The sequence below is a fragment of the Oncorhynchus masou genome, chromosome 17, assembly GCF_036934945.1.
Source record: "Oncorhynchus masou masou isolate Uvic2021 chromosome 17, UVic_Omas_1.1, whole genome shotgun sequence".
Classification (NCBI taxonomy): domain Eukaryota; kingdom Metazoa; phylum Chordata; class Actinopteri; order Salmoniformes; family Salmonidae; genus Oncorhynchus; species Oncorhynchus masou.
Genome location: NC_088228.1, coordinates 7,646,483 through 7,671,606, shown reverse-complemented (window position 1 = coordinate 7,671,606; position 25,124 = coordinate 7,646,483). Strand labels below are relative to the sequence as shown.

The 25,124-nt window shown below is 41.9% G+C and overlaps 1 protein-coding gene across 1 annotated transcript in view; it reads right to left on the bottom strand.

Annotated features, from left to right (window-relative positions):
• LOC135558373 (nuclear receptor-binding protein 2-like) overlaps positions 1 to 24,710 on the bottom strand; it is a 63,995-nt gene extending 39,285 nt beyond the window's left edge. Inside the window, exon 1 of the mRNA XM_064992125.1 lies at positions 24,242 to 24,710. Within this exon, the coding sequence (XP_064848197.1) occupies positions 24,242 to 24,358 (117 nt within the window). The 5' untranslated portion in view covers positions 24,359 to 24,710. The remainder of the gene's footprint in view (positions 1 to 24,241) is intronic.
• Positions 24,711 to 25,124: the final 414 nt, after the last annotated feature.

Genomic DNA, 25,124 nt, shown 5'->3' with positions numbered 1-25,124 from the left:
TAGAGAGACCTAAGCTCGCAGGCGGGCTTGGCCTTCCCAATTTTTTTACACTACTACAGGTCAGCAAACATATATAAAATGTTTATTGGGTTTCTACATTTGAAAACAAGGCTGGTCCAACTTGGGCCATTATGGAGTTACAGTCAAGCCTTCCAACTTCTTGCTCCTGTGCTCCCCAATGCCCATGAACCTTGACACCCATGATTTGAACCCCATTGTTAATAGAGGTCGACCGATTATTCGGCATGGCCGATTTCAAGTGTTCATAACAAAAATCAGTAACTCTGCATTTTTGGATGCTGATTACATTGCATTCCACGAGAAAGCTGTGTTGCAGGCTGACCACCTGTTACGTGAGTGCAGCAAGGAGCGAAGGTAAATTGCTGGCTAGCATTAAACTTATAAAAAACATTCAATCTTCACATAATCACTAGTAAACTACACATGGTTGATGATAGTACTAGTTTAACTTGCTTGTCCTGTGTTGCATATAATCAATGTGGTGCCTGTTAATTTATCATGGAATCACAGCCTACTTCGCAAACGGGTGACGATTTAACAAAAGCACATTCGCGAAAAAAGAAAATCGGTGCACAAATGTACCTAACCATAAACATCAATGCCTTTCTTAAAATCAATACACAGAAGTAAATATTTTTTAAAACCTGCATATTTAGTTAAAATAAATTAATGTTAGCAGGCAATATTGTCTTATTTCACTGTAGAGCCTCTAGCCCTGCTCAATATACTTTATCCAACCCTTTAGTTCCACCTCCCACACATGCGATGACATCACCTGTTTAAATGATGTTTGTAGAGATAATAACTCTCTCATCATCACTAAATGCCTAGGTTTACCTCCACTGTATTCACATCCTACCATACCTTTGTCTGCAGAGCTCGTGCTGCTAGGTGACCTAAACTGGGACATGCTTAACACCCCGGCCATCCTAAAATCTAAGATTGATGCCCTCAATCATACAAATTATCAATGAAGCTACCAGCTACAACCCCAAAGCCGTAAACATAGGCACCCTCATAGATATCATCCTAACCAACTTGCCCTCCAAATACACCTTTGCTGTTTTCAACCAAGATCTCAGTGATCACTGCCCCATTGCCTGCATCCGTAATGGGTCTGCGGTCAAACGACCACCCCTCATCACTGTCAAACACTCCCTAAAACACTTCAGCTAGCAGGACTTTCTAATCGACCTGGCCCGGGTATCCTGGAAGGATATTGACCTCATCCCGTCAGTAGAGGATGCCTGGTTATTCTTCAAAAGTACCTTCCTCATAATCTTAAATAAGCAAGCCCCATTCAAAAAAATGTAGAACCAGGAACAGATATAGCCCTCGATTCTCTCTAAACCTCACTGCCCTTGACCAGCACAAAAACATCCTGTGGCATTCTGCATTAGCATCGAATTGCCCCCGTGATATGCAACTTTTCAGGGAAGTTAAGAACCAATATACACAGGCAGTTAGGAAAGCTAAGGCTAGCTTTTTCAACCAGAAATGTGCATCCTGTTGCAGAAACTCCAAAACGTTCTGGGGCACTGTAAAGTCCATGGAGAATAAGAGCACTTCCTCCCAGCTGCCCACTGCACTGAGGTTAGGAAACACTGTCACCACGGATAAATCCACAATAGTTGAGAATTTCAACAAGCATTTTTCTATGGCTGGACATGCTTTTCACCTGGTTACCCCTACCCCGGTCAACAGCCCTGCACCCCCCACAGCAAGCCTCCCCATTTCTCCTTCATCCAAATCCAGATAGCTGATGTTCTGAAAGAGCTGCAAAATCTGGACCCCTACAAATCAGCCGGGCTAGACATTCTGGACCCTCTCTTTCTGAAATTATCTCCCGAAATTGTTGCAACCCCAATTACTAGCCTGTTCAATCCCTCTTTTGTATTTTCAGATTCCCAAAGATTGGATAGCAGCTGCGGTCATCCCCCTCTTAAAAGGGGGAGACACTCTAGACCCAAACTGCTACAGACCTATATCTATCCTACCCTGCTTTACTAAGTTCTTCAAAAGCAAAATTAAACAGATTACCGACCATTTTGAATTCCACCGTACCTTCTCCACTATGCAATCTGGTTTCAGAGCTGGTCATGGGTGCACCTCAGCCACGCTCAAGGTCCTAAATGATATAACCGCCATCGATAAGAGACAATACTGTGCAGCCGTATTCGTCGACCTGGCCAAGGCTTTCGACTCGGTCAATCACCACATTCTTATCGGCAGACTAAACAGCCTTGGTTTCTCAAATGATTGCTTCGCCTGGTTCACCAACTACTTCTCTGAGAGTTCAGGGTGTCAAATCGGAGAGCCTGTTGTCTGGACTTCTGGCAGTCTATGGGGGTGCCACAGGGTTAAATTCTCGGGCCAACTCGCTTCTCTGTACACATCAATGTCGCTCTCGCTGCTGGTGATTCTCTGATCCACCTCTACACAGATGACACTATTTGGTATACCTCTGGCCCTTCTTTGGACACTTACCTAACCTCCAGACGAGCTTCAATGCCATACAACACCCCTTCCATGGCCTCCAACTGCTCTTAAATACAAGTAAAACTAAATGCATGCTCTTCAACCAAGCATCACTACTCTGGACGGTTCTGACTTAAAATATGTGGACAACTACAAACAGCTAGGTGTCTGGTTAGACTAAACTCTCCTTCCAGACTCACATAAAACATCTACAATCCAAAGTGAAATCTAGAATTGGCTTCCTATTTCACAACAAAGCATCCTTCACTCATGCTGCCAAACATATCCTCGTAAAACTGACCATCCTACCGTTCCTCAACTTCAGCGATGTCATTTACAAAATAGCCTCCAACACTCAACAAATTGGATGCAGTCTATCACAGTGCCATCTATTTTGTCACCAAAGCACCATATACTACCCACCACTGCGACCTATATGCTCTCGTTGGCTGGCGCTCACTTCATACTCGTCGCCAAACCCACTGGCTCCAGGTCATCTACAAGTCTCTGCTAGGTAAAGCCCCACCTTCTCAGCTCACTGGTAACCATAGCAGCACCCACCCGTAGCAGGTGCTCCAGCAGGTACAGTGCCTTGCGAAAGTATTCGGCCCCCTTGAACTTTGCGACCTTTTGCCACATTTCAGGCTTCAAACATAAAGATATAAAAATGTATTTTTTTGTGAAGAATCAACAAGTGGGACACAATCATGAAGTGGAACGACATTTATTGGATATTTCAAACTTTTTTAACAAATCAAAAACAGAAAAATTGTCCGTGCAAAATTATTCAGCCCCTATACTTTCAGTGCAGCAAACTCTCTCCAGAAGTTCAGTGAGGATTTCTGAATGATCCAATGTTGACCTAAATGACTAATGATGATAAATACAATCCACCTGTGTGTAATCAAGTTTCCGTATAAATGCACCTGCACTGTGATAGTCTCAGAGGTCCGTTAAAAGCGCAGAGAGCATCATGAAGAACAAGTAACACACCAGGCAGGTCCGAGATACTGTTGTGAAGAAGTTTAAAGCCGGATTTGGATACAAAAAGATTTACCAAGCTTTAAACATCCCAAGGAGCACTGTGCAAGCGATAATATTGAAATGGAAGGAGTATCAGACCACTGCAAATCTACCAAGACCTGGCCGTCCCTCTAAACTTTCAGCTCATACAAGGAGAAGACTGATCAGAGATGCAGCCAAGAGGCCCATGATCACTATGGATGAACTGCAGATATCTAAAGCTGAGGTGGGAGACTCTGTCCATAGGACAACAATCAGTCGTATATTGCACAAAGCTGGCCTTTATGGAAGAGTGGCAAGAAGAAAGCAATTTCATAAAGATATCCATAAAAAGTGTTGTTTAAAGTTTGCCACAAGCCACCTGGGAGACACACCAAACATGTGGAAGAAGGTGCTCTGGTCAGATGAAACCAAAATTGAACTTTTTGGCAACAATGCAAAACGTTATGTTTGGCGTAAAAGCAACACAGCCCATCACCCTGAACACCATCCCCACTTTCAAACATGGTGGTGGCAGCATCATGGTTTGGGCCTGCTTTTCTTCAGCAGGGACAGGGAAGATGGTTAAAATTGATGGGAAGATGGATGGATCCAAATACAGGACCATTCTGGAAGAAAACCTGATGGAGTCTGCAAAAGACCTGAGACTGGGACGGAGATTTGTCTTCCAACAAGACAATGATCCAAAACATAAAGCAAAATCTACAATGGAATGGTTCAAAAATAAACATATCCAGGTGTTAGAATGGCCAAGTCAAAGTCCAGACCTGAATCCAATCGAGAATCTGTGGAAAGAACTGAAAACTGCTGTTCACAAATGCTCTCCATCCAACCTCACTGAGCTCGAGCTGTTTTGCAAGGAGGAATGGGGAAAAAAATCAGTTTCTCGATGTGCAAAACTGATAGAGACATACCCCAAGCGACTTACAGCTGTAATCGCAGCAAAAGGTGGCGCTACAAAGTATTAACTTAAGGGGGCTGAATAATTTTGCACGCCCAATTTTTCAGTTTTGATTTGTTAAAAAAGTTTTAAATATCCAATAAATGTCGTTCCACTTCATGATTGTGTCCCACTTGTTGATTCTTCACAAAAAAATACAGTTTTATATCTTTATGTTTGAAGCCTGAAATGTGGCATAAGTTCGCAAAGTTCAAGGGGGCCGAATACTTTCGCAAGGCATTGTATATCTCACTGGTTACCCCCAAAGCCAATTCCTCCTTTGGCCGCCTCTCCTTACAGTTCTTTGCTGCCAATGACTGGAACGAACTGCAAATATCACTGAAGCTGGAGACTCGTATATCCCTCACTAGCTTTAAGCACCAGCTGTCAGAGCAGCTCACTGCACACCCATCTTTAAATAGCCTATCCAACTACCTCATCCCCATACTGTATTTATTTATCTTGCTCCTTTGCACCCCATTATCTCTACTTGCACACTCATCCTCTGCACATCTATCACTCCAGTGTTTAATTCCTATTGTGTAATTACTTCGCCGCCATGGCCTATTTATTGCCTTTCCTCCCTTGCACACAATGTATATAGACTTTCTACTGTATGTTTGTTTATTTCATGTGTAACTCTGTGTTGTTGTTTGTGTCGAACTGCTTTGCTTTATCGTGGCCAGGTTGCAGTTGTAAATGAGAACTTGTTCTGAACTGGCCTACCTGGTTAAATAAAGGTAAAAATATATATTAACTAGGGAAATTGTCACTTCTCTTGCGTTCATTACACAGAGAGTCAGGGTATATGCAACAGTTTGGGCCACCTGGCTCATTGCAAACTAATTTGCCTGAATTTTACACAATTATGTCATAACATTGAAGGTTGTGAAATGTAACAGCAATAGTTAGACTTAGGGTTGCCACCCATTCGATAAAGTACAGAACGGTTCCATATTTCACTGACAGAATAAACGGTTTGTTTTTGAAATTATAGGTTCCGGATATGACCATATTAAATGACCAAAGACTAGTATTTCTGTGTTTATTATAATTAAGTCTATGATAGAGCAGTCTGACTGAGCGGTAGTATGCAGCAGCAAGCTCGTAAGCATTCCTTCAAACACAGCCCTGTTTATGACTTCAAGCCTATCAACTCCTGAGATTAGGTCAAAAGGCATATGAAATGGTAGAGAGAGAAATAGTCAACATGTCATAATTCCTATAATAACTACAACCTAAAAAAACTTCTTAACTGGGAATATTGAACCACCAGCTTTCATATATTCTGAGCATGGAATTTAAAAGTTTTATTTTTTTACCTGGCACATATTGCAATTTTAATTTCTTCTCCAACATTTCTTTGCCCTATTTAAACCAAATTGAGCATGTTTAATTATTTATTTTACACTAAATAATTAGATGTTTGTATTCTATTAAGTTAAAATAAGTGTTCTTTTAGTATTGTTGTAATTGTCATTATTACAAAAAAAAATCGAATATAAATAAATAAATAAAATATATATATATATTTTTAAAATCGGTATTGGCGTTAAAATCATAAAATTGGTCGACCTCTAGTTAAGAACTCCCTTAAAATCTGGTCCCATTTCCAAAATCCCTTTAGCCTTAAAACATGCAAGCGGCTTCTCTCCATTAACATGAATCATCTCTTCCCAGGGTCACAGATTGACATGGCATTCCAGTTCTGGCATAGGAACGGTGTGATATTTTTTTGTGACCGATTTGTTGATAACACATTAGTCTCATTCGATACTCTGAGTGTTGACCATAATATTCCCAATAACCACTTATTCTATTAGATACACAGATTTGCCAAAAAACATTTCCCTTCATTTCCATTTGAGCCTACTAAGTGTTAAGTCCAGAGGTGCTTAGATCTTAACCCTTATCTGAAGGGCACAATCTACAGATTATACGACATAATACTCCACATTAATCCACCTTTCTGTGCTTGGGTCCCAACAAAGTTTGACTTAACCTGGTCTCCATTAATACCTGGAGAGCCAGTCTTTTACTTTGTGCAACTTGCATCGTTTGGTAAGCAGTCATGTCTGTTCTAGTGGTCATTTGTGCTGATAAGAATTTATTGAACTTATTTTTATTTTCCATTGTTTGTTTCTATTACTGGTTTGTTTCTTCCCTATTTAACTTACTTTTATAGATGCCTTGTTGGGTGGGTGGTTTGAAGGGAGAGGGAGGGAGTGAGGGGTTGTACTGTTTTTGTTGTTATAGCCCAAAAATCTATGAATAAAACATTTAAAAGATCTCTCTAAAAAGTGCAGTTGTCACCCAACACAAATGCCACAGATGTCTCAAGTCAAGTTGAGGGAGCGTGCAATTGGCTGACTACAGGAATGTCCACCAGAGCTGTTGCCTTAGAATTGAATGTTAATTTCTCTACCATAAGCAGCCTCCAATGTAGTTTTAGAGAATTTGGCAGTACATCCAACCAGCCTCAAGTTACGACCACGTGTATGGCGTCATGTGGGCGAGCAGTCTGCAGATGTCAACGTTGTGAACAGAGTTCCCCATGGTGGCTTGGCATTCTGGTATGGGCAGGTATAAGCTACAGACAAACAATTGCATTTTAAAAATCAATGCTAATTTGAATGCACAGAGATATTGTGATGAGAGCCTGACGCCTTGATGTGAGGCATCATGTTATGGGTATGCTTGTCATCAGCTTTGACCGGGGAGTTTGTCGTGATTCAAATAAATATGAAAAAGGAGCAAAGCCCGGGTAAAGAGAAAAGTATTTTCAAAACCCTGGAATAGACAATTACACACATGTTCATGGTTAAGACACACCAGAATGGCTTTCCAAGAGGTGTTGAGTGTTGCTGAGTGGTCAAGTCGGAGTCCTGACTTAAAATCTGCTTGAATATCAGAGACATGTTTTGAGAAAAAAAATCATGTCCATCAATGATTCCCAACCAAATTTACTGAGCTTGAGCAATTGACAAAAAACAATGGCCAAATTTTGCCCTAATGAGTGTGAAGACTTACACATTCAAGAAACATTTTTTTTTAATTGGAGGGGGGGGTGTAGTTCTGTAGAAAAATAAATTTGATCCCTTTTCTATATTAAATTCTAAGACAGCAAAATGTGAATAATGTGTAAGGGGTGTGTAGATTTTCACTAGGCACTGTACACACTAGAACTACCTTTATTTCTGGCATTAATAACCCACTGTATGCACCGTCTCCAAATCCTGTGATTGGACGTGAAGTAGAAAGCAACAGTATCCTATTTATTGGAGATGGTAAAACGTGAGAGGCCCATTGTTTTGAATAGCCTAACTACATTTCAGGACACACAAGGTCACCTTTAAAAAAAAACATTTAACAAGTAGCCACCCCACCACTGCTTTGGTTGAGGGATGGGGTTGGGACTAACCTTTCAAATTCATAGACAGAGTTCCATGACATGCTTATTATTTTGAGTTCTGATGCGATACCACAGTTTAACTAGTAAAAAAGGCATTTATAAGTTAGTTTGAAGTTTCACTTTTCTTTTTACGTGTCTTACAGAAGTACAGTGAAATGCCTTTCTTGCAAGCTCGAAAACCCCAAAATGCAGTAATCAATAACAATGTAATACTAAAAAAAATAACAAAAAAGGTAGAACAAAAACACCAGATATAAAAAGACAACGAAGCGCGCTACATACAGGGTCAGTCAGTTCCAGTCACATATTAACAATGTGAAACTGAATTGATAGTATATTCATCAATAATCATGGATGACCCAATCGCAGATGAAGGACAGCAGCACCTCCGCCTCACAGATCAACCACCATCCCATATTGGAGGACACATAATCAGTCTTCAGACTGTAAATACAGGTCCTCTTCATTAACGTCGTAACATAAATAAATAAAAAAACATGGAAAAATTACAACATAAAAACAGAAACCTTTAAAAAGTTGGGTTCATACCATCAAAGAGTGGGCCACCAACAAAAACCGTCAACAATGGGGAGAATGCATTGCATGACAATTTCACAAGCAAATAGCACTTGATAAACACAGTTTGACTGACGTTCGCATGAAGAATGGCATGCGGATTTCCTCGTACAAGTTGCAGTTCATGTCACAGCTCAAAAATATTGGATACGGAAACTATCTGCAGTTAAGACGGGATAGTCTAGAAATGTAAAAAAAACAAACACTGGTGTAATGTACTCCTTTTAAGTGGTCACTGTCAAATAAACAATAGTATCCAGAATTGTAGCCAATCCAGCACAATATTTAGATGTTCTCTCATTCATGAATTAGTACAGTGGCTTGTAGTTCTGTCTTGCACAGCGATGTAAACAGTGTGTCGGACCACTGCAGTCTTCAGTACGCATAACAGCAGGTTCTGATTACCATGCTTCCCCTAAAAAGGTTGCAGGATGTATAATCTCTCACTCACACACATACCCAAAAATGGCACCCTATTCCCTATATAGTGCACTACTTTTCACTAGAGCCCTATGGACCCTGAACAAAAGTAGTGCACTATAAAGGAAATCGGGTGCCATTTGGGATTCAGACATTATCACTCAGTAGGAGGGCTGTTGTTGAGAAGAAACATCTATAAAAAATAAAAACAACTTTACTGTGAGGTTTTTCCACCAGCGAGCCCGTTAAAAAAGTAACCTATTCAAGGCCTGAGTCATCTACTTTATCAAAATGTAATAGGCTGTGGTTTAGACTGGAGTTGTACGAGTGTCTTATTTGTGACGTGCATTGTGCACAATCTGCCTCAGACTCCGTGGCGTCTCAGTAGGCCAAATGGTGAAAGATTGGAGGGCTGGAAAACCACATACCCCACTGTGACCAACTGGATGTCGAACCAGTGTTGCCTCCAGACAGTATTAGCCCTCTGAGTTAAAGCCGAGAGCGCAGAAATTAAGTTTGAAATAAGCCCTAAAGTTATTATTTATTTCGCCTTTATTTAACCAGGTAGGCTAGTTGAGAATAAGTTCTCATTTACAACTGTGACGAGACCAAGATAAAGCAAAGCAGTTTTACACGATTGGTGTCTCTCTGTTGTATCAACACAAAAAAAAAGCTATTGGTTATCAAAAGTACACCAACTAAAATAGACAATTATATAGCTACATATTTGAGGCAGAAGTTTACACTAGGGGCCACTGGTTATTGCAATTCTAAAAATGTTCATGCAGTTTCTCTTTACCACACAAAGATTGGTAGGCACAACAAAGCAGGAGTTGGAACCCAAAATTATTTTCCCAATCATTTTGTTCTGAACAGAACCATTATTTTCCACTGTTCTGATAAGCAAAGTAAAAGTTCTAAACTGGTTCGAACACAAAGTGTTTATATAAACTCACCCCCCACCCCCCCCAAAAAAAGAAACCGTCCTCACAACTGCACTTATTTTTCAGCAAATTTAAATATTTGTATGAACAAACTGAACAAGTTCCACAGACATATGAGACTAACAGAAATTGAATAATGTGTCCCTGAACAAAGGGGGGGGGGGGATCAAAAGTAACAGTCAGTATCTGGTGTGGCCACAATCTGCATCTCCTCCTCATGGACTGCACCAGATGTTACCCAACAACTTCCACCAAGGCACCTGCAAGTTCCCAAACATTTCTGGGGGGTGGTGGCCCTAGCCCTCACCCTCCGATCCAACAGGTCCTAGACGTGAGATCCAGGCTCTTTGCTGGCCATGGCAGAACACTGACATTCCTGTCTTGCAGGAAATCACACACAGAATGAGAGGTATGGCTGGTGGCATTGTCATGCTATGATGAACCTGCAGGAAGGGTACCACATGAGGGAGGAGGATGTCTTCCCTGTAATGCACGGCGTTGAGATGGCCTGCAATGTCAAGCTCAGTCCGATGATGCTGTGACACACCGCCCCAGACCATGACGGACCCTCCACATCAATCCCACTCCAGAGTACAGGCCTCGGTGTAACGCTCATTCCTTCGACGGTAAACGCAAATCCGAACATTACCCCTGGTGAGACAAAACCGCGATTCGTCAGTGAAGAGCACTTTCTCCCTGTCCCGTCTGGTCCAGCGAAGGTGGGTTTGTGCCCATAGGCAACGTTGCTGGTGATGTCTGGTTAGGACCTGCCTTACAACAAGTCTACAAGCCCTCAGTCCAGACTCTCAGCCTATTGCGGACAGTCTGAGCCCTGATGGAGGGATTGTGCATTCCTTGCGTAACTCGGGAAGTTGTTGCTGCCATCCTGTACCTGTCCTGCAGGTGTGATGTTCGGATGTACCGATCCTGTCCAGGTGTTGCTACACGTGGTCTGCCACGTCAAGGACAATTAGCTGTCCATCCTGTCTCCCTGTATTACTGTCTTCGGCGTCTCACAGTACGGACATTGCAATTTCTTGCCCTGGCCACATCTGCAGTCCTCATGCCTCTTTGCAGCATGCCTAAGGCACATTCACGCAGATGAGCAGGGACCCTGTTCATCTTTCTTTTGGTGTTTTTCAGTGTCAGTAGAAAGGCCTCTTTAGTGTCCTAAGTTTCCATAACTGTGACCTTAATTGCCTACCGTCTGTAAGCTGTTAGTGTCTTAACGACCGTTCCACAGGTGCATGTTCATTAATTAATTAATTGTTTATGGTTCATTGAACAAGCATTGAACAAGCATAGGAAACAGTGTTTAAAACCTTTTCTTTTCTTGCTGAATTTAGTTCCTTTCTCAACCTTCGAAATATACACACACTTTTTACATTTAGTGCAACATTAAATTACATCACCAAGCAATCAGTGTGACTCGATCAGCTTGCTGGAGCAGGTGATCTATAGTTGTTTACATGCACTGGACAGACAAATGTAGGGCACGAGATGCGACTGAAATTTGAGGGTGGGGAGAGAGCAAGAGAGGGTGGAGGAGGCTTGGCTTGAAGTGCTGGGCATCTTATGACATGCATTATCTGAATTAGGCCCACAGTATTATACCTACGGAGGAGCAGCTTCTATGGAGGAACATTCAATGTCTTTGAACTTCAGAGAGTTGGTTTAACTAACGTTGGACCAGAGCTAGCTAAAAAGCTTGTATGTGCAGAGCAGCAACAGAATAAAGCCCATCTTTAACTAGCGTTTGGAAAAGTTAATCCATTATTCTCTCTTTCTAATTTTGATTATGAGAAACCCCCAATATTGCCTTATTTTACATGACCCATTTACAAAATGTTATTCCTTTGTTGTTGTAGTGTTACATTGATCCACTTTGTCTGAAAGGTTTATAGAATGTTAAAGTGCCCTTCAAAATGGTTATTTCTTGCCCGCTTTTTGGCAGTAGCCTTCATACTGGTTGAATCAGGCAGGAATCAGGCTCACAAAGCATGCCAGTTCCTGTACGCATGATGTGACCCGCATGTCAACAAATAGCAATTTGCCACAGTCACTGGCTAATTATCTCAGGCAGGCGATCACAGTCACCACAATTCTTAGTGTTTCCCCTTTGCCAAGGAATGCATTGTGCCAGAGAACTCAAGCAGTAAATTAAAACTCTTCAGCTCACTTTAACAGGATTGGGTCAATTCCATTTCAAGTCTGTTAAAGTCATTCGTTAATGAAACATGTGTTAACAAACCCAGGGAACACGTCACAACACGGTCACGCTACCTGAGAGTTCAAGCCGCCCACTGGCCAGTCCCCCCCTTTCGACACGTTATCAGACTGTCTGCAAACATAAAGGCTTACTGCTGTGTAAAAATAACTACACTGAACAAAATCTGAAGGATTTTACAGGGTTAAAGTGCATAAGGAAATCAGTCAATTGAAATAAATGGTCATTATTGGAGGCCGGTTGGACGGCCTCACCCAGTTTTCTAAAACATTATTGGAGGCTGCTTATGGTAGAGAAATTAACTATGGCAACAGCTCTGGTGACCTGACCGTGTGGTGCCAGGACAACAACCTCTCCCTCAACGTGATCAAGACAAAGGAGAGGATTGTGGACTACAGAAAAACGAGGAACGAGCACACCTCCATTGTCATCGATAGGGCTGCGGTGGAGCAGGTTGAGAGCGGCAAGTTCCTTGGTGTCCACATCAAACAAACTAACATGGTCCAAGCACAAGTTGTGAAGAGCGCACAACAAAACTGCACATTTTAGAGTTGCCTTTTATTGTGGGATCTTTTATTTCAGCTAATGAAACATGGGACCAACACTTTACATGTCACGTTTATATGTTTTTGTTCAGTATAATTACAAGTCTTGTGGAGTGGAAACCACCATGTCATTCAAATAAGGGCTGTTTGCCTCAATATGCATACATTTTCAAACATTGTCCTCCACACTCTTTCGTCCCCTGATAGACATTTACTCCCATCGTTGGCATTGATGAGATTCATTTATTATGATTTGCGTCTTTGGGGTCTTAAGTCTTAAGGCAGCATCTGTGGAGTAACTCAAACTTCGGACACAATTACCACATTGGGACGGTATGAAGACAGTGGCCTAGTTCCTGCAACATTGTAAAAATCTCATTTCCCTTCAATAAGCCTTGAGATAAAAAGAGGAGATACTCCAGCTCACACGCTCCTCTTGATCTTGAAGCGTTCAGCTCATATTTGTAGAGTACGGAGTTACTGCTGGCTTGTACAAAAACCCAACCTAGTGTTTTGGTGATATAAAAAAAGGTATCTCTTGTACCCAATATGTTCAAAGAAAGGATCATTGAAAACATTGAATAATTGTGTACTGGCTACCAAAAAACATCTTGAGGGTTACAAAGGAGAAAAAGAAAGAAAGATGATAACTGTGCTATGCAAAGGTATTTCCGATAGCAACCATATAATATCATGCATTACTCCAGTGGTGTAGTCTGTTGTGTAATACAGTAATATTGTCCACTTTAAACTTTAATATTGTCCACTTTAAACTTTAATATTGTCCACTTTAAAAAAAAAGGATTTCTTTATTCTCCATCATTGGAATAGCAGCTCTTGCAGCTCTTCAAAATGTCTCTTTTTGACGATGTCCTTGAGAACGGCAGTGATTATTAAGTGCCAATCTACTCAAAACGTTACGGTAATTCTTGGCAAGTCGCTGTGCACTGTTTTGTAGACATATGTCACATGTCCTTATCTCACGGGATCCATCACTATTATTGACTGTAAAGAATGTCGTCGGCGTGTGGATCCGGTGTGGTAGAAAAGATAATATTGATGTTCAATCTCAAAGATGGGCCACATTATTGATTGCCCCGCCGACCTTGGTGTCACGGCAATTATCTGGAAAGCAACTGTACAGTACACTTATAGTTCACTATAAACCAGCCACAAACTTTAAGCGAGGACTCAAGCATCACGTGTGTTTAGCTGGGCCAGAGCCTGGCTGTGACAGAAGGCAACAAAAATTAGAAATAAAATACATCCATATATCTCAGCTACAGTAATGACAGATCTGAGAAGAAAGATTATGTTGAAAAGAAAAAAAAGAAAAAAGCTTTCGAACTGGTGTTACGACCCTCCCACTCTGTCTGCCGTATTTTCTCTTTGCTCTTGTTTTCCTTATTAGGATGCCAGTGGGCGGAGTTGGGAGGGTCGTCAGCTACATGGGAAACACCTGGGCCAGGTGTGTCCCAGGATAAATAGACCTCTTCCACATTCATGGAAGAGACTCTCTCCATGCAGACACCTTTCTAGATTTTGTTGTGTATCTTGGTGGCCTTTTGGTTATTTGCTTTGGCACCTTTCAACACCCTGCAATATCACATTCATGCATGCAAAACACTCACTTACACTACTGATTACACACACCATTGTATATTGTACTTAGTTTACTCCTTATCTCCACGTTGTCTCCCTTTTTGTTACGGGCTTTGAGCCGGTTCGTGACACTGGCGCAGACGAAAAAAATAGAGGGACTGAGGTAATGTCACTTCTCCCTCCAATCATTTACATGCCTTTGCTGCTGCCCCCCCCCCCCCTCCTGAATGTGATGGAAAGGGAGCATTTTGGGGGAAGGATTTTTTTGGAATGGAATGCAGCCCAGGAGAGAGGTGACATGCTATTGCAAATTATCTAAAGTGAGAGGAGGCCTGGCCAATCAGTGGACCAACAAGTGGTGGTGTATTCATTAGTCGGATTCCGTTGCAAAAACGCTCTGCAACGGTAACTGCATACCGTTTGCTCTATGAACCAAACGGCAGCAAACGAAATGGGGAGGGACCTATCTGAATTTGGCCAGTAGAAACTTTTCCGTTGCAAAACATTTTCCAATGTAATTTGATTTGTTTAACACTTTTTTGGTTACTACATGATTCCATAAGTGTTATTTCATAGTTGATGTCTTCACTATTATTCTACAATGTGGAAAATAGTACAAACAAAGAAAAACCCTGGAATGAGTAGGTGTGTCCAAACTTTTGACTGGTACTTTACATACCAAGCCATGAACATGAGTGACTGACAGGTTTTCTGTGTAAATTCCCATGGGTGCAAAGCAACACCACACACTCGTGGCATACGTTTACAAGTAGTGGCTAGAGCGTATTCCGCCCACAAAGTCCAGAGTTTAGAAACAAGTAAAAACGCCCACGTCAGTTGCCTTTCCAAGAAACCTGGGAGAAGGAAAACACAACAGGAACAAGGCCATCTACAGAGCCCCATGTTGCAACACAGATGTCTTTCTGGATGTGCTTTTCACTGGCAGTGAGCTGAGAGGGTGACAAAGGACAGAAACCCACATCTGACTTGCTTTTCTTTCCTAAAGGGGGCTATTCGGGTACAGACAAGCTGCTTGTCCTCAAAAGATCGCGGGTTCCAGAGAACATAATAGGAATGTTCTTGTTGATGTGTGTCCTGATACGATCTGATAATCTACCCACCATCTCAGGACCTCCTCCTCGTGACTAGAGTCATATCATCCAGAGGCAAAGCAGACTTATGGAAATGTGCCTAATTGTCCGGGTGAAGAGCACCCCCCATATTAGGCCGCTCAAATTGCCTGCAAACTGCCATGAAGATCATGGGTGTGATGCAGTAGCCTTCTTTACTGTTGAACAAACCGTTATCAGAGATTCTTTCAGACCACTCCCATGTAATTCTCTGAGTATCAGCCTGTCCCCTCAGGCAGACCCTATCGGGTCGCTACGTGTAAGCCGAACAGGTACAAGCATCCTGCATTATTGCCATGTCCATCAAATACCTAAATAGCAATAAATTAAGTCGAGCTGTGTTCCCGAGTCACTGACAAAATGTGTCAGGGCAGTTGTGCAATATGTATGTGGTTGTACAACGTGTACAATATCTAGGACATGGGTAACGTGCAATGTATTTTTGTATTGTGTTTTTTACATTGAGTGTGCAATGTACAGTGTCTAAGATAGTTTTCCCCTCGATACATTAAAGTTCTTCCTATCCTGCTGTACCACTTAATGGAGGGTTCAGCCAATCTAGATTGGAAATTAATGTCGAGTTGTCTATATTAGGCCAGTTGTGACATCTACAATAATCAGTTATTTACTTTTGACACTACCCATGTTATATTGTAAATACAGTCATACTTACAGTTTTAGTCATTTATCTGATGCTCTTCTGCTGAGCGATTTACAGGAGAAATTAGAAATAAGTGCCATGGTCAAGGGCAGAGATGATTCTTTCACCTATCCTATTGTGTACATATCAGGCTAGTACTAGACCTACTAACTCTTCTATTACTGGTTTTGTCATTTGACTTGTTGTTATTGATTATTGTACTGCAATGTTGAGGGAACTCACACACAAGCATTTCACTGCACCTTTTATACCTGCTATTAAACTGTGTACACAGCATTTCCATTTGTTATTATTTGATTGGCTAGCATCATCTCCTGAATTCCGATTAGTTAACATTTCCCTGATATTAGGATTATCGTGGATGCTGCATCTACTGGCCTACATAGGACAACTCAAGGTACGGCTCAAAATATTGGATTAACTAACTCCGGTGTCAAACATCTAATAAAATTACCTGCTGTTACTTTGTGACGACACAGAGTTATCATAATCTTGGGCTATGGGTTGAAAACCATGGGATTTTTTTGCTGTGACGTTTAAACCATCAATTGAACCCAACAAAGAACCATGCATGCATCTGTTAGGGACAATGAGTTATATGACATTTGTAGATATAATATATACTCATCCAGTTATATCTATAAAATGTAATATCAACACATTTTCTAAAAACACATAGATTTAGGTTCTTAGTTAAGGTTTCAATAGCCAACCTTACTAACTACTACGGGTATAATTCATGCTTATTTTAACACTGGCAAACAAGCAGGCAGCATTATGAAATTCTTCGGGTTCATGAAATGTAATTTTAGTGAAATTATTTTTGGAGAGAGGAGAAGAAAGAGAAAGATCAATGTCGAGTCCTGTCCTTGCCATTGAAGTTAATCTTTTGTATTCAGGCTATTTTAAGTGGATTGGGTATTGTCATACAGGCTGGTTCATGTATGGCTGAATACACTGTATAAAGCCATACACAAACCTCATTAGGCTGCCATAGATATTTTTGTCCAATTTTGGGATGTTGACTGTAATACAGTAAAAAATACATATATATTTTTTTTTTAAAGGGCCCAATTCAAGGAGGTAGCAAAGTGTCGGACTTCAAGATATTGTTGCGCAGCCAGACTACAACAGCAGTTCGACTGGTCATTCATCAACAAGGTCCCCAAATCAAATCCGTTACCGGGAGGAGAATGTCAACAGGTGCCTCCTGGAGTTATCACCTCTTCTTGAAGCCATTGCAGTAGATTAGAACCTCAAAGATTCTAACCTCAAGAGTTACAGAATGCCGGATCTACCCAACAGGGTGGCAGGGTAGCCTAGTGGTTAGAGCTTTGGACTAGTAACCGGAAGGTTGCTAGTTCAAATCCCTGAGGTGACAAGGTACAAATCTGTCATTCTGCCCCTGAACAGGCAGTTAACCCACTGTTCCTAGGCCATCATTGAAAATAAGAATTTGTTCTTAACTGACTTGCCTAGTTAAATAAAGGTCAAATTTAAAAAAAATATTGAACAGGTACATTCAAAATGGAGGAAAATAACTTCTGGAGGCTACAGACAAACCCATAAACATTGTCACATGTGCGCAAAGCACATCAGATACAGTAAATGGGCTAAATGGTTAGAATACCCATGTAAATACCAGCTAGAACATTCAATAGGACTTTGGGAAATGCCTTCAAAACCTGCTGCTAGGGGAAACGGCCATAAACTCAAGTCTACTTGATGGTTTGCGGTCGGGGTTGGACAGGTGTAATCCCATCACTCTGGATCAGAAGGTTGCGTGTTTAATCCCAGTCATGGACACATTTTTTAATTTATTTTTTATCTCTATCCCAAACCGTAACCGTTTGGAATGAGTGCCTAAACTTTAACATTTAACATTGAAATTAAACATTTGGAGAAATGTAATAATACAGGGGAGCAGTAGCAACAAAAACACTTTGAAATGTCTAATTCTGCATTAAGACAGCTTGTTGGTAAATACACAATTCTTAATTTTCAATGAAATGTTTTGATGCAGTTTTAAAGTGAATTTACCTAACATTTCAGGTGATCCAAATGACTTCATTCCCGACATGTTCAGCTCTCTTAAAAAAGGTCCCATGGTATTTCCCCAAATAGTGATGTTCTGTTCGCAAAACGTTTAACTTAAAAGTTTTCCCCAAATAAATGAAAATGCTTCCCATAAATGTGTATCCCCTATACGGTAGAACCTACAGATGATAGGATGTTGCTTACAGTACTGCATTTTTTCCAGTCTTCTTCAAAATCAGTAAAGCCTAGAGTCCACTACGAAGATTACAGCACAAGCACTTTCCTGATTGAAAGTTGAAGGTTATCTCCAGACATAACTCATGCTTTTGTCATTTTGTCACAGCTATGACTCGGCAAATGGGGCTCGCTCTGCTGATCGGCTGCCAAAAGGGCAGATTAGACTAAGGGAGCGAGTGTGTGCCAGTTTAAGAGTCTAGATCAGTCTATATGTCGCTTAAATTGCAATCGAGTCCAGAAGAAAAGAAAAGAACAAAAAATGTCTCAGTTGTGTACGTACACTAACCATTTGAAAAGTTATATGAATTTACTCTGAACACCCGCGTCAAATGTGAACAGAGAGATGGCCTCATCAAGCCAATGTCCTGGAAAATTATCACAGCGGGATTTGCGAAAGGTTTGATCTACTCTCATTTAATCCCCCCGGCCAGACATCCCTCTAGCCGGTCTGAGATCAGATCCGCCAGCTAAATGGCAGTCTTGTGACGCTGCAGGTTTGCCATCATTCTACCAACAAGGATTTCTATTGTGCCATTATGTGGTGCTTTCTGTTGACTCAGATGCTAGCGATGACTGCATCTGCCTGAATTATTGAATGCATTTGGAAACATTAGCAAAAGTAAAAATGTTCTATGCATCAGCTGTGTGTGCCAAATGTAATCAATCACACACTTCATATATCATCCAATGTACAAACTCTGGATGACAGTTCTAAAAAAACAAACTAGGCTGCCTCTTCTGTATGAGACTGTCTTAGAGACAGTCACAGCTATACATTGGCAGAGGAATCTGGGGTTTCCTGTCATGTCATGTCAGTCAGTACCTTCCAGAGTCACAGTACACAACACTCAATCATTCATTTAATGGCAGGGTACCCTATAGGACATTTTTTTTTATTCTTCCTTTACTTAACTAGGCAAGTCAGTTGAGAACAAATTCTTATTTTCAATGATAGCTGCCTGTTCAGGGGCAGAACGGCAGATTTCTACCTTGTCAGCTCGGGGATTTGAACTTGCAACCTTCCGGTTACTAGTCCAACGCTCTAACCACTAGGCTACCCTGCCACCACAGTTGTCTCAACTGTAAGCATGGTAGATAGCTAAAAATAAAAAAAGTTAACATTTTAAATAAAAAAACTAGTTGCCATGGTAATTTGCCAACACATCTATAGCGCAAAGTCTCTGGAAACAGTATGTCAAAATATGTGGAAAAGAGAATAGGCTAACAGATAATTACAGTCATTATTTATAATAAATAACATAATTGCAGTCTTTTATTGTGTTGGATTTGTCATTCAAATCTGACCAATGCTGAACCCTTGTCAAGGTTGACAAAAGGAGGGCTTGATGTCCCCCAAGGCATAGGGAGGTATACTGCCAAGGGGAGGTATACTGCCAAGGCATAGGGAGGTATACTGCCAAGGCATAGGGAGGTATACTGGGAGGTATACCAAGGCATAGGGAGGTATACTGCCAAGGCATAGGGAGGTATACTGCCAAGGCATAGGGAGGTATACTGCCAAGGCAAGGCATACTGGGCATAGGTATACTGCCAGGGAGGTATACAAGGCATAGGGAGGTATACTGCCAAGGCATAGGGAGGTATACTGCCAAGGCATACTGCCAAGGCATAGGGAGGTATACTGCCAAGGCATAGAGAGGTATACTGCCAAGGCATAGGGAGGTATACTGCCAAGGCATAGGGAGGTATACTGCCAAGGCATAGGGAGGTATACTGCCAAGGCATAGGGAGGTATACTGCCAAGGCATAGGGAGGTATACTGCCAAGGCAGGGAGGTATACTGCCAAGGCATATATACTGCCAAGGCATAGGGAGGTATACTGCCAAGGCATAGGGAGGTATACTGCCAAGGCATAGGGAGGTATACTGCCAAGGCATAGGAGGTATACTGGGAGGTATACCAAGGCATATACTGGGAGGGAGGTATACTGCCAAGGCATAGGGAGGTATACTGCCAAGGCATAGGGAGGTATACTGCCAAGGCATAGGGAGGTATACTGCCAAGGCATACTGCCAAGGGGGAGGTATACTGCCAAGGCATAGGGAGGTATACTGCCAAGGCATAGGGAGGTATACTGCCAAGGCATAGGGAGGTATACTGCCAAGGCTTAGGTAAGTACTCTTTAAAAAAGGCATAGGGAGGTATACTAGGGAGGTATGTGGGAGGTAAGTTTACAATAGAAATAGGGAGGTATACATTGGGAGGTTATCAAGGCATAGGGAGGTATACTGCCAAGGCATAGGGAGGTATACTGCCAAGGCATAGGGAGGTATACTTCCAAGGCATAGGGAGGTTACTGCCAAGGCATAGGGAGGTATACTGCCAAGGCATAGGGAGGTATACTGCCAAGGCATAGGGAGGTATACTGCCAAGGCATAGGGAGGTATACTGCCAAGGCATAGGGAGGTATACTGCCAAGGCATAGGGAGGTATACTGCCAAGGCATAGGGAGGTATACTGCCAAGGCATAGGGAGGTATACTGCCAAGGCATAGGGAGGTATACTGCCAAGGCATAGGGAGGTATACTGTACTCCAAACAGCACTGTAAGGCATAGGGAGCATACCGAAGGCATAGGGAGGTAACAAGGCATTATATGAAATACACAAGGCTTAGGTGTTTCATAAAAAAACTAGTATGTGAAGTTTACAATAGAAATAGACATTGATTATCAGGCCGTTTCTATGTAAAGTCTTAATCATACTGGGTCCTAGCAGGAGAACAGTACTCTAAACATTTACATTTACATTTAAGTCATTTAGCAGACGCTCTTATCCAGAGCGACTTACAAATTGGACTGTAAAAGGCATACCGACATAGAGAACAGACATTCTATGAAATACACAAACTGGTGTTTCATACCTGGACGAAAGATGGGAAACACACTGCCCATGAAAGCAAAAGAGAAAAGAGGATAATGTTGGTAATCTGCTGTATCCACCAGGACACAGTCAATGCAGAAACCACAGAGGTGGTGCCTTTCAAGCCTCCTCATAAAAAAATCTAACAGGCATTCCTCAGAGCGACGGCACTAACCATATTGAATGGAAAAACTCTGCAAACAAACTTGGCTTTCAGTCTCTTTGTACGAATGGCTCGTTCTAACACGACACACCCTGTCCTAAAGCCCCTTGACACACACATGTACAAGTACACAGGGGAAACAGTATCATCAGTAGGCCTTCACACAGACTCTATGGCAGGAGAACGGACTAGTATGGTATCATAGGTGCCGAGTTAGGGGGTGACTGGGTCAGACAACTCCCATTACCAGACATGTTTAAACATGATAAGTTTGTATGCAAAAAAAAACACGTATCTAGAGAATGCAATGGGCGAACAAACACTCAGAAGCCTTGTGTAGATTGCATTGTGTAAAAAGTACCCACCACATGGTGACTTGATTGACTGCACACTCACTGGCCCATATTGGTATGACAAGGACTTTGTTCAATTGTCAGAGCACCGAGTAAGCCTACAGGACCACTGCTGAATTAAAAAAATATATCTATTTTTTTTTTTAAATGATATGATAAAACATTGAAGGGAGGAACGAAAACCTGCAGCTCATCAGCTCTCAAAAGTTGGACCATTTTTTGCAACGTAGGCCTATACTATGGCTACGCCCCCATCGCCCAATGACGGAGGCCTATACTATGGCTACACCCCCATCGCCCAATGACGGAGGCCTATACTATGGCTACGCCCCCATCGCCCAATGACGGAGGCCTATACTATGGCTACGCCCCCATCGCCCAATGACGTAGGCATATACTAGGGCTACGCCCCCATTGCCCAATGACGTAGGCCTATACTATGGCTACGCCCCCATCACCCAATGACGTAGGCCTATACTATGGCTACGCCCCCGTCACCCAATGACGGAGGCCTATACTATGGCTACGCCCCTGTCACCCAATGACGTAGTACGCCCCCATCGTCCAATGACTTTGGCTACGCCCCCTTCGCCCAATGTCGATGACTGCGCAACACCTATATGTGGTATGCTAGGGCCCCTCATAGTACTTCAAAATCACAGTTATTGAATTTCACAGCAAAGTGTCTGTCTACATACCACACTTCATCGCCCATTCACAGGTACCTTATTTGCCAACCCGCAGTCTCACACCTAACCCCTATGCTGTCATAGTCTGTCAGGGGGAAAGTTCTCTCGTCAGTTGCACAACTGAACGCATTCAACCGAAATGGGTCTTCTGCCTCTGAATCAGAGGGGTGCGGGGATGGGTAATGCCTTAAAAAGCGACGTCCATGTCATCGACGACCGGGGAGCGGGTGTTGTTGGGGGTGGGGGGGGGTGCAGAACAGCATATTTTTTCATCTGGCCAGCTCAGGGGTTTGAACCAGCAACCTTAATGGCCCAACGCTCTTAACCGCTAGGCTACCTGCCACCCCCATCTACACAGCCAGGCCTAAATGATTCCCAGTCACTGCAGAACAGTGTACAGTGTACAGCTTGTACAGCTACATTAGCCGTACAAGAAAAATAAAAGAGAAGCTCATGAAGCTAACGTCTCTGAAGCGTTAAAAAAAAGGTGCAGTCTCTAATATTTACTGTTGTTCGATTGTCACTTCACCACCCAATAGCCCAACTTAAAACTATCGAAGCCGGTCGAGACCATGCTACTCTCAAAGGAGGATGTCTCCCATTTTGATGTTTTTTTTCCCCCCCACACAAATTTTTGTTGTCCATATCTTGCCAATGTATATACTTTGTAGACATGTCGTGTGCTCTGCTATTTTCCCATGGAATCCGACTTGGATGTTTTCGATGCATCACAACAAATTCAAGTGGATAAGGGGCAACTTAAGATTGACTATTGAAGAATGCAATGTAATAAATGCCTCCTGAGTTTAGTAATAGCGACGTACCTCATCAGAGCACAAACTGAGCATGTTTTGCCCCATCGTAACACACACACACACACACACACACACACACACACACATACATACATAGACACAGTAGGTCACAAAAGTGAGTACACCCCTCACATTTTTTGTAAATATTTGAGTATATCTTTTGTACTTTTTGTTGCCAGCGGTTTAGACATTAATGGCTGTGTGTTGAGTTATTTTGAGGGGACAGCAAATTTACACTGTTATGCAAGCTGTACACTCACTACTTTACATTGTAGCAAAGTGTAATTTCTTCAGTGCTGTCACATGAAAAGATACTCTCAAATATTTACAAAAATGTGAGGGGTGTACTCACTTTTGTGATATATATATATATATACAGTATAACTGTATAGCCTCAAAACTCTCTCATGGACAGTCAGTTTTTGCATCCATAACTTTGTCAATTAATTTGAGATGTCACATTGCTTCAGCCACATCCTTGAGCTATTTACCAAAACAGAGACGGGGTACAGATTTCCCCTTTAAAACACATTGTGTGTTTGAGGTACACATGTTCTCCATAGATCTACAGATCTTCAAATGCCTAAAGAAGCATTTTACCTAGTAATTTGATATAATAATCCTATATTCTGTGCATCACAAACAATGTCTTAAGAAGGAAGATCTTACCAAAATGAGTTGGACTGTTTGTAAGGCGTTCAAGACATATTTTCATAATACATGATACAATGCCATATTTTGTTTTGTCAATGGCTGTACGTTTCTCTAAGTTTCTTCAAAACAACCAAAATAAAAATCATAGTTGTTAGAATGTTATGATTTTTGTTTTGTTTTAAGCTAGCTACAACATTTCAGGCATTACAGCATAAATATATTTAGCAGAAAGGACATGTTTCGCTGTCATGTAAGGCTAGTGGAACAGAGAAATGTATAGAAGTGACAATTTCATCTGCAACATTGTAGCCACATGAACGTGACCCTTATTGCGCAACTGAAGAGTTCGGCATTCATTGGTGAAATAAAAACAAGCTGTACATTGCGCATGTGTCATCCACGAATTGAACAATTATCTGAGACATACAGTACCTGCTCCTTTCGCTTCTGCCAGCGACCGCAGGGGCTTTCTTCCAAGATTTCACTCTCATCCTCGCTCTCTTCCTCTTTCCCCCGAGACCCCGAATTCTTCTCCTCGGACATGGTCATTTCAATCCAGTCAATCGCCCCCCCTTTTTTTTTTGAGGAACGCGCGTTTATAAACTAAATTCCTATGTTTAGCCTTCCAAAATTAATCCGATTTGAATAGGTTGCAAAATGCAGAAACTGTTATGAATTCTACGGTTTAACCTGCAGTCCGTGTCGTCCTCTCAAACCATATCCAACAATCAAATGAGTTGTCAAAACAAGCGCATTCCCCGAGAAAGAGCCAATAGGGGATCTTCCAGGAGGTGCTGCAACACGCACAGCCGCTGTTGAACTGTGCTTGAAGTAAGAGCGGGTGGTATGCCACACTATACAGTCCTTCCATAGTGGCCTCTGCGGCTTTTTGTAAAAATAAAAAAATAAAAAAGATAAATGGGAAATCTCAATTGTACACTCCTCGTGTCCTCTCTCCTCGTATCCTTCTCAAAACCCATTGGATGAGAAAGTCAGAAGTCCCGCCGCTCTGACTTTCTCCTCCAATGGATTTTGAGAAGGATACGGGGGGAGAGAGGACGCGCGGAGTATACAATTGAGATTTTCCCATTATTTTCTTTCCGTCGGACAAGTTTCTGTGATCTTTGGCCACTTCCTGAGTTTTTTGTAATGTAAATACTACCGTAAAAACTGAAACGAAAACGCACACCGATTGTGGGAGAGGACGTCTTTTTTTTTACCCACCCCCCTAGCATATCTACCTCTCATGCAGTTCCCTCTTTTTGATTTTACATTGTATTTCATAGCCTACTTATGTTTAATAGGCTATTGTACT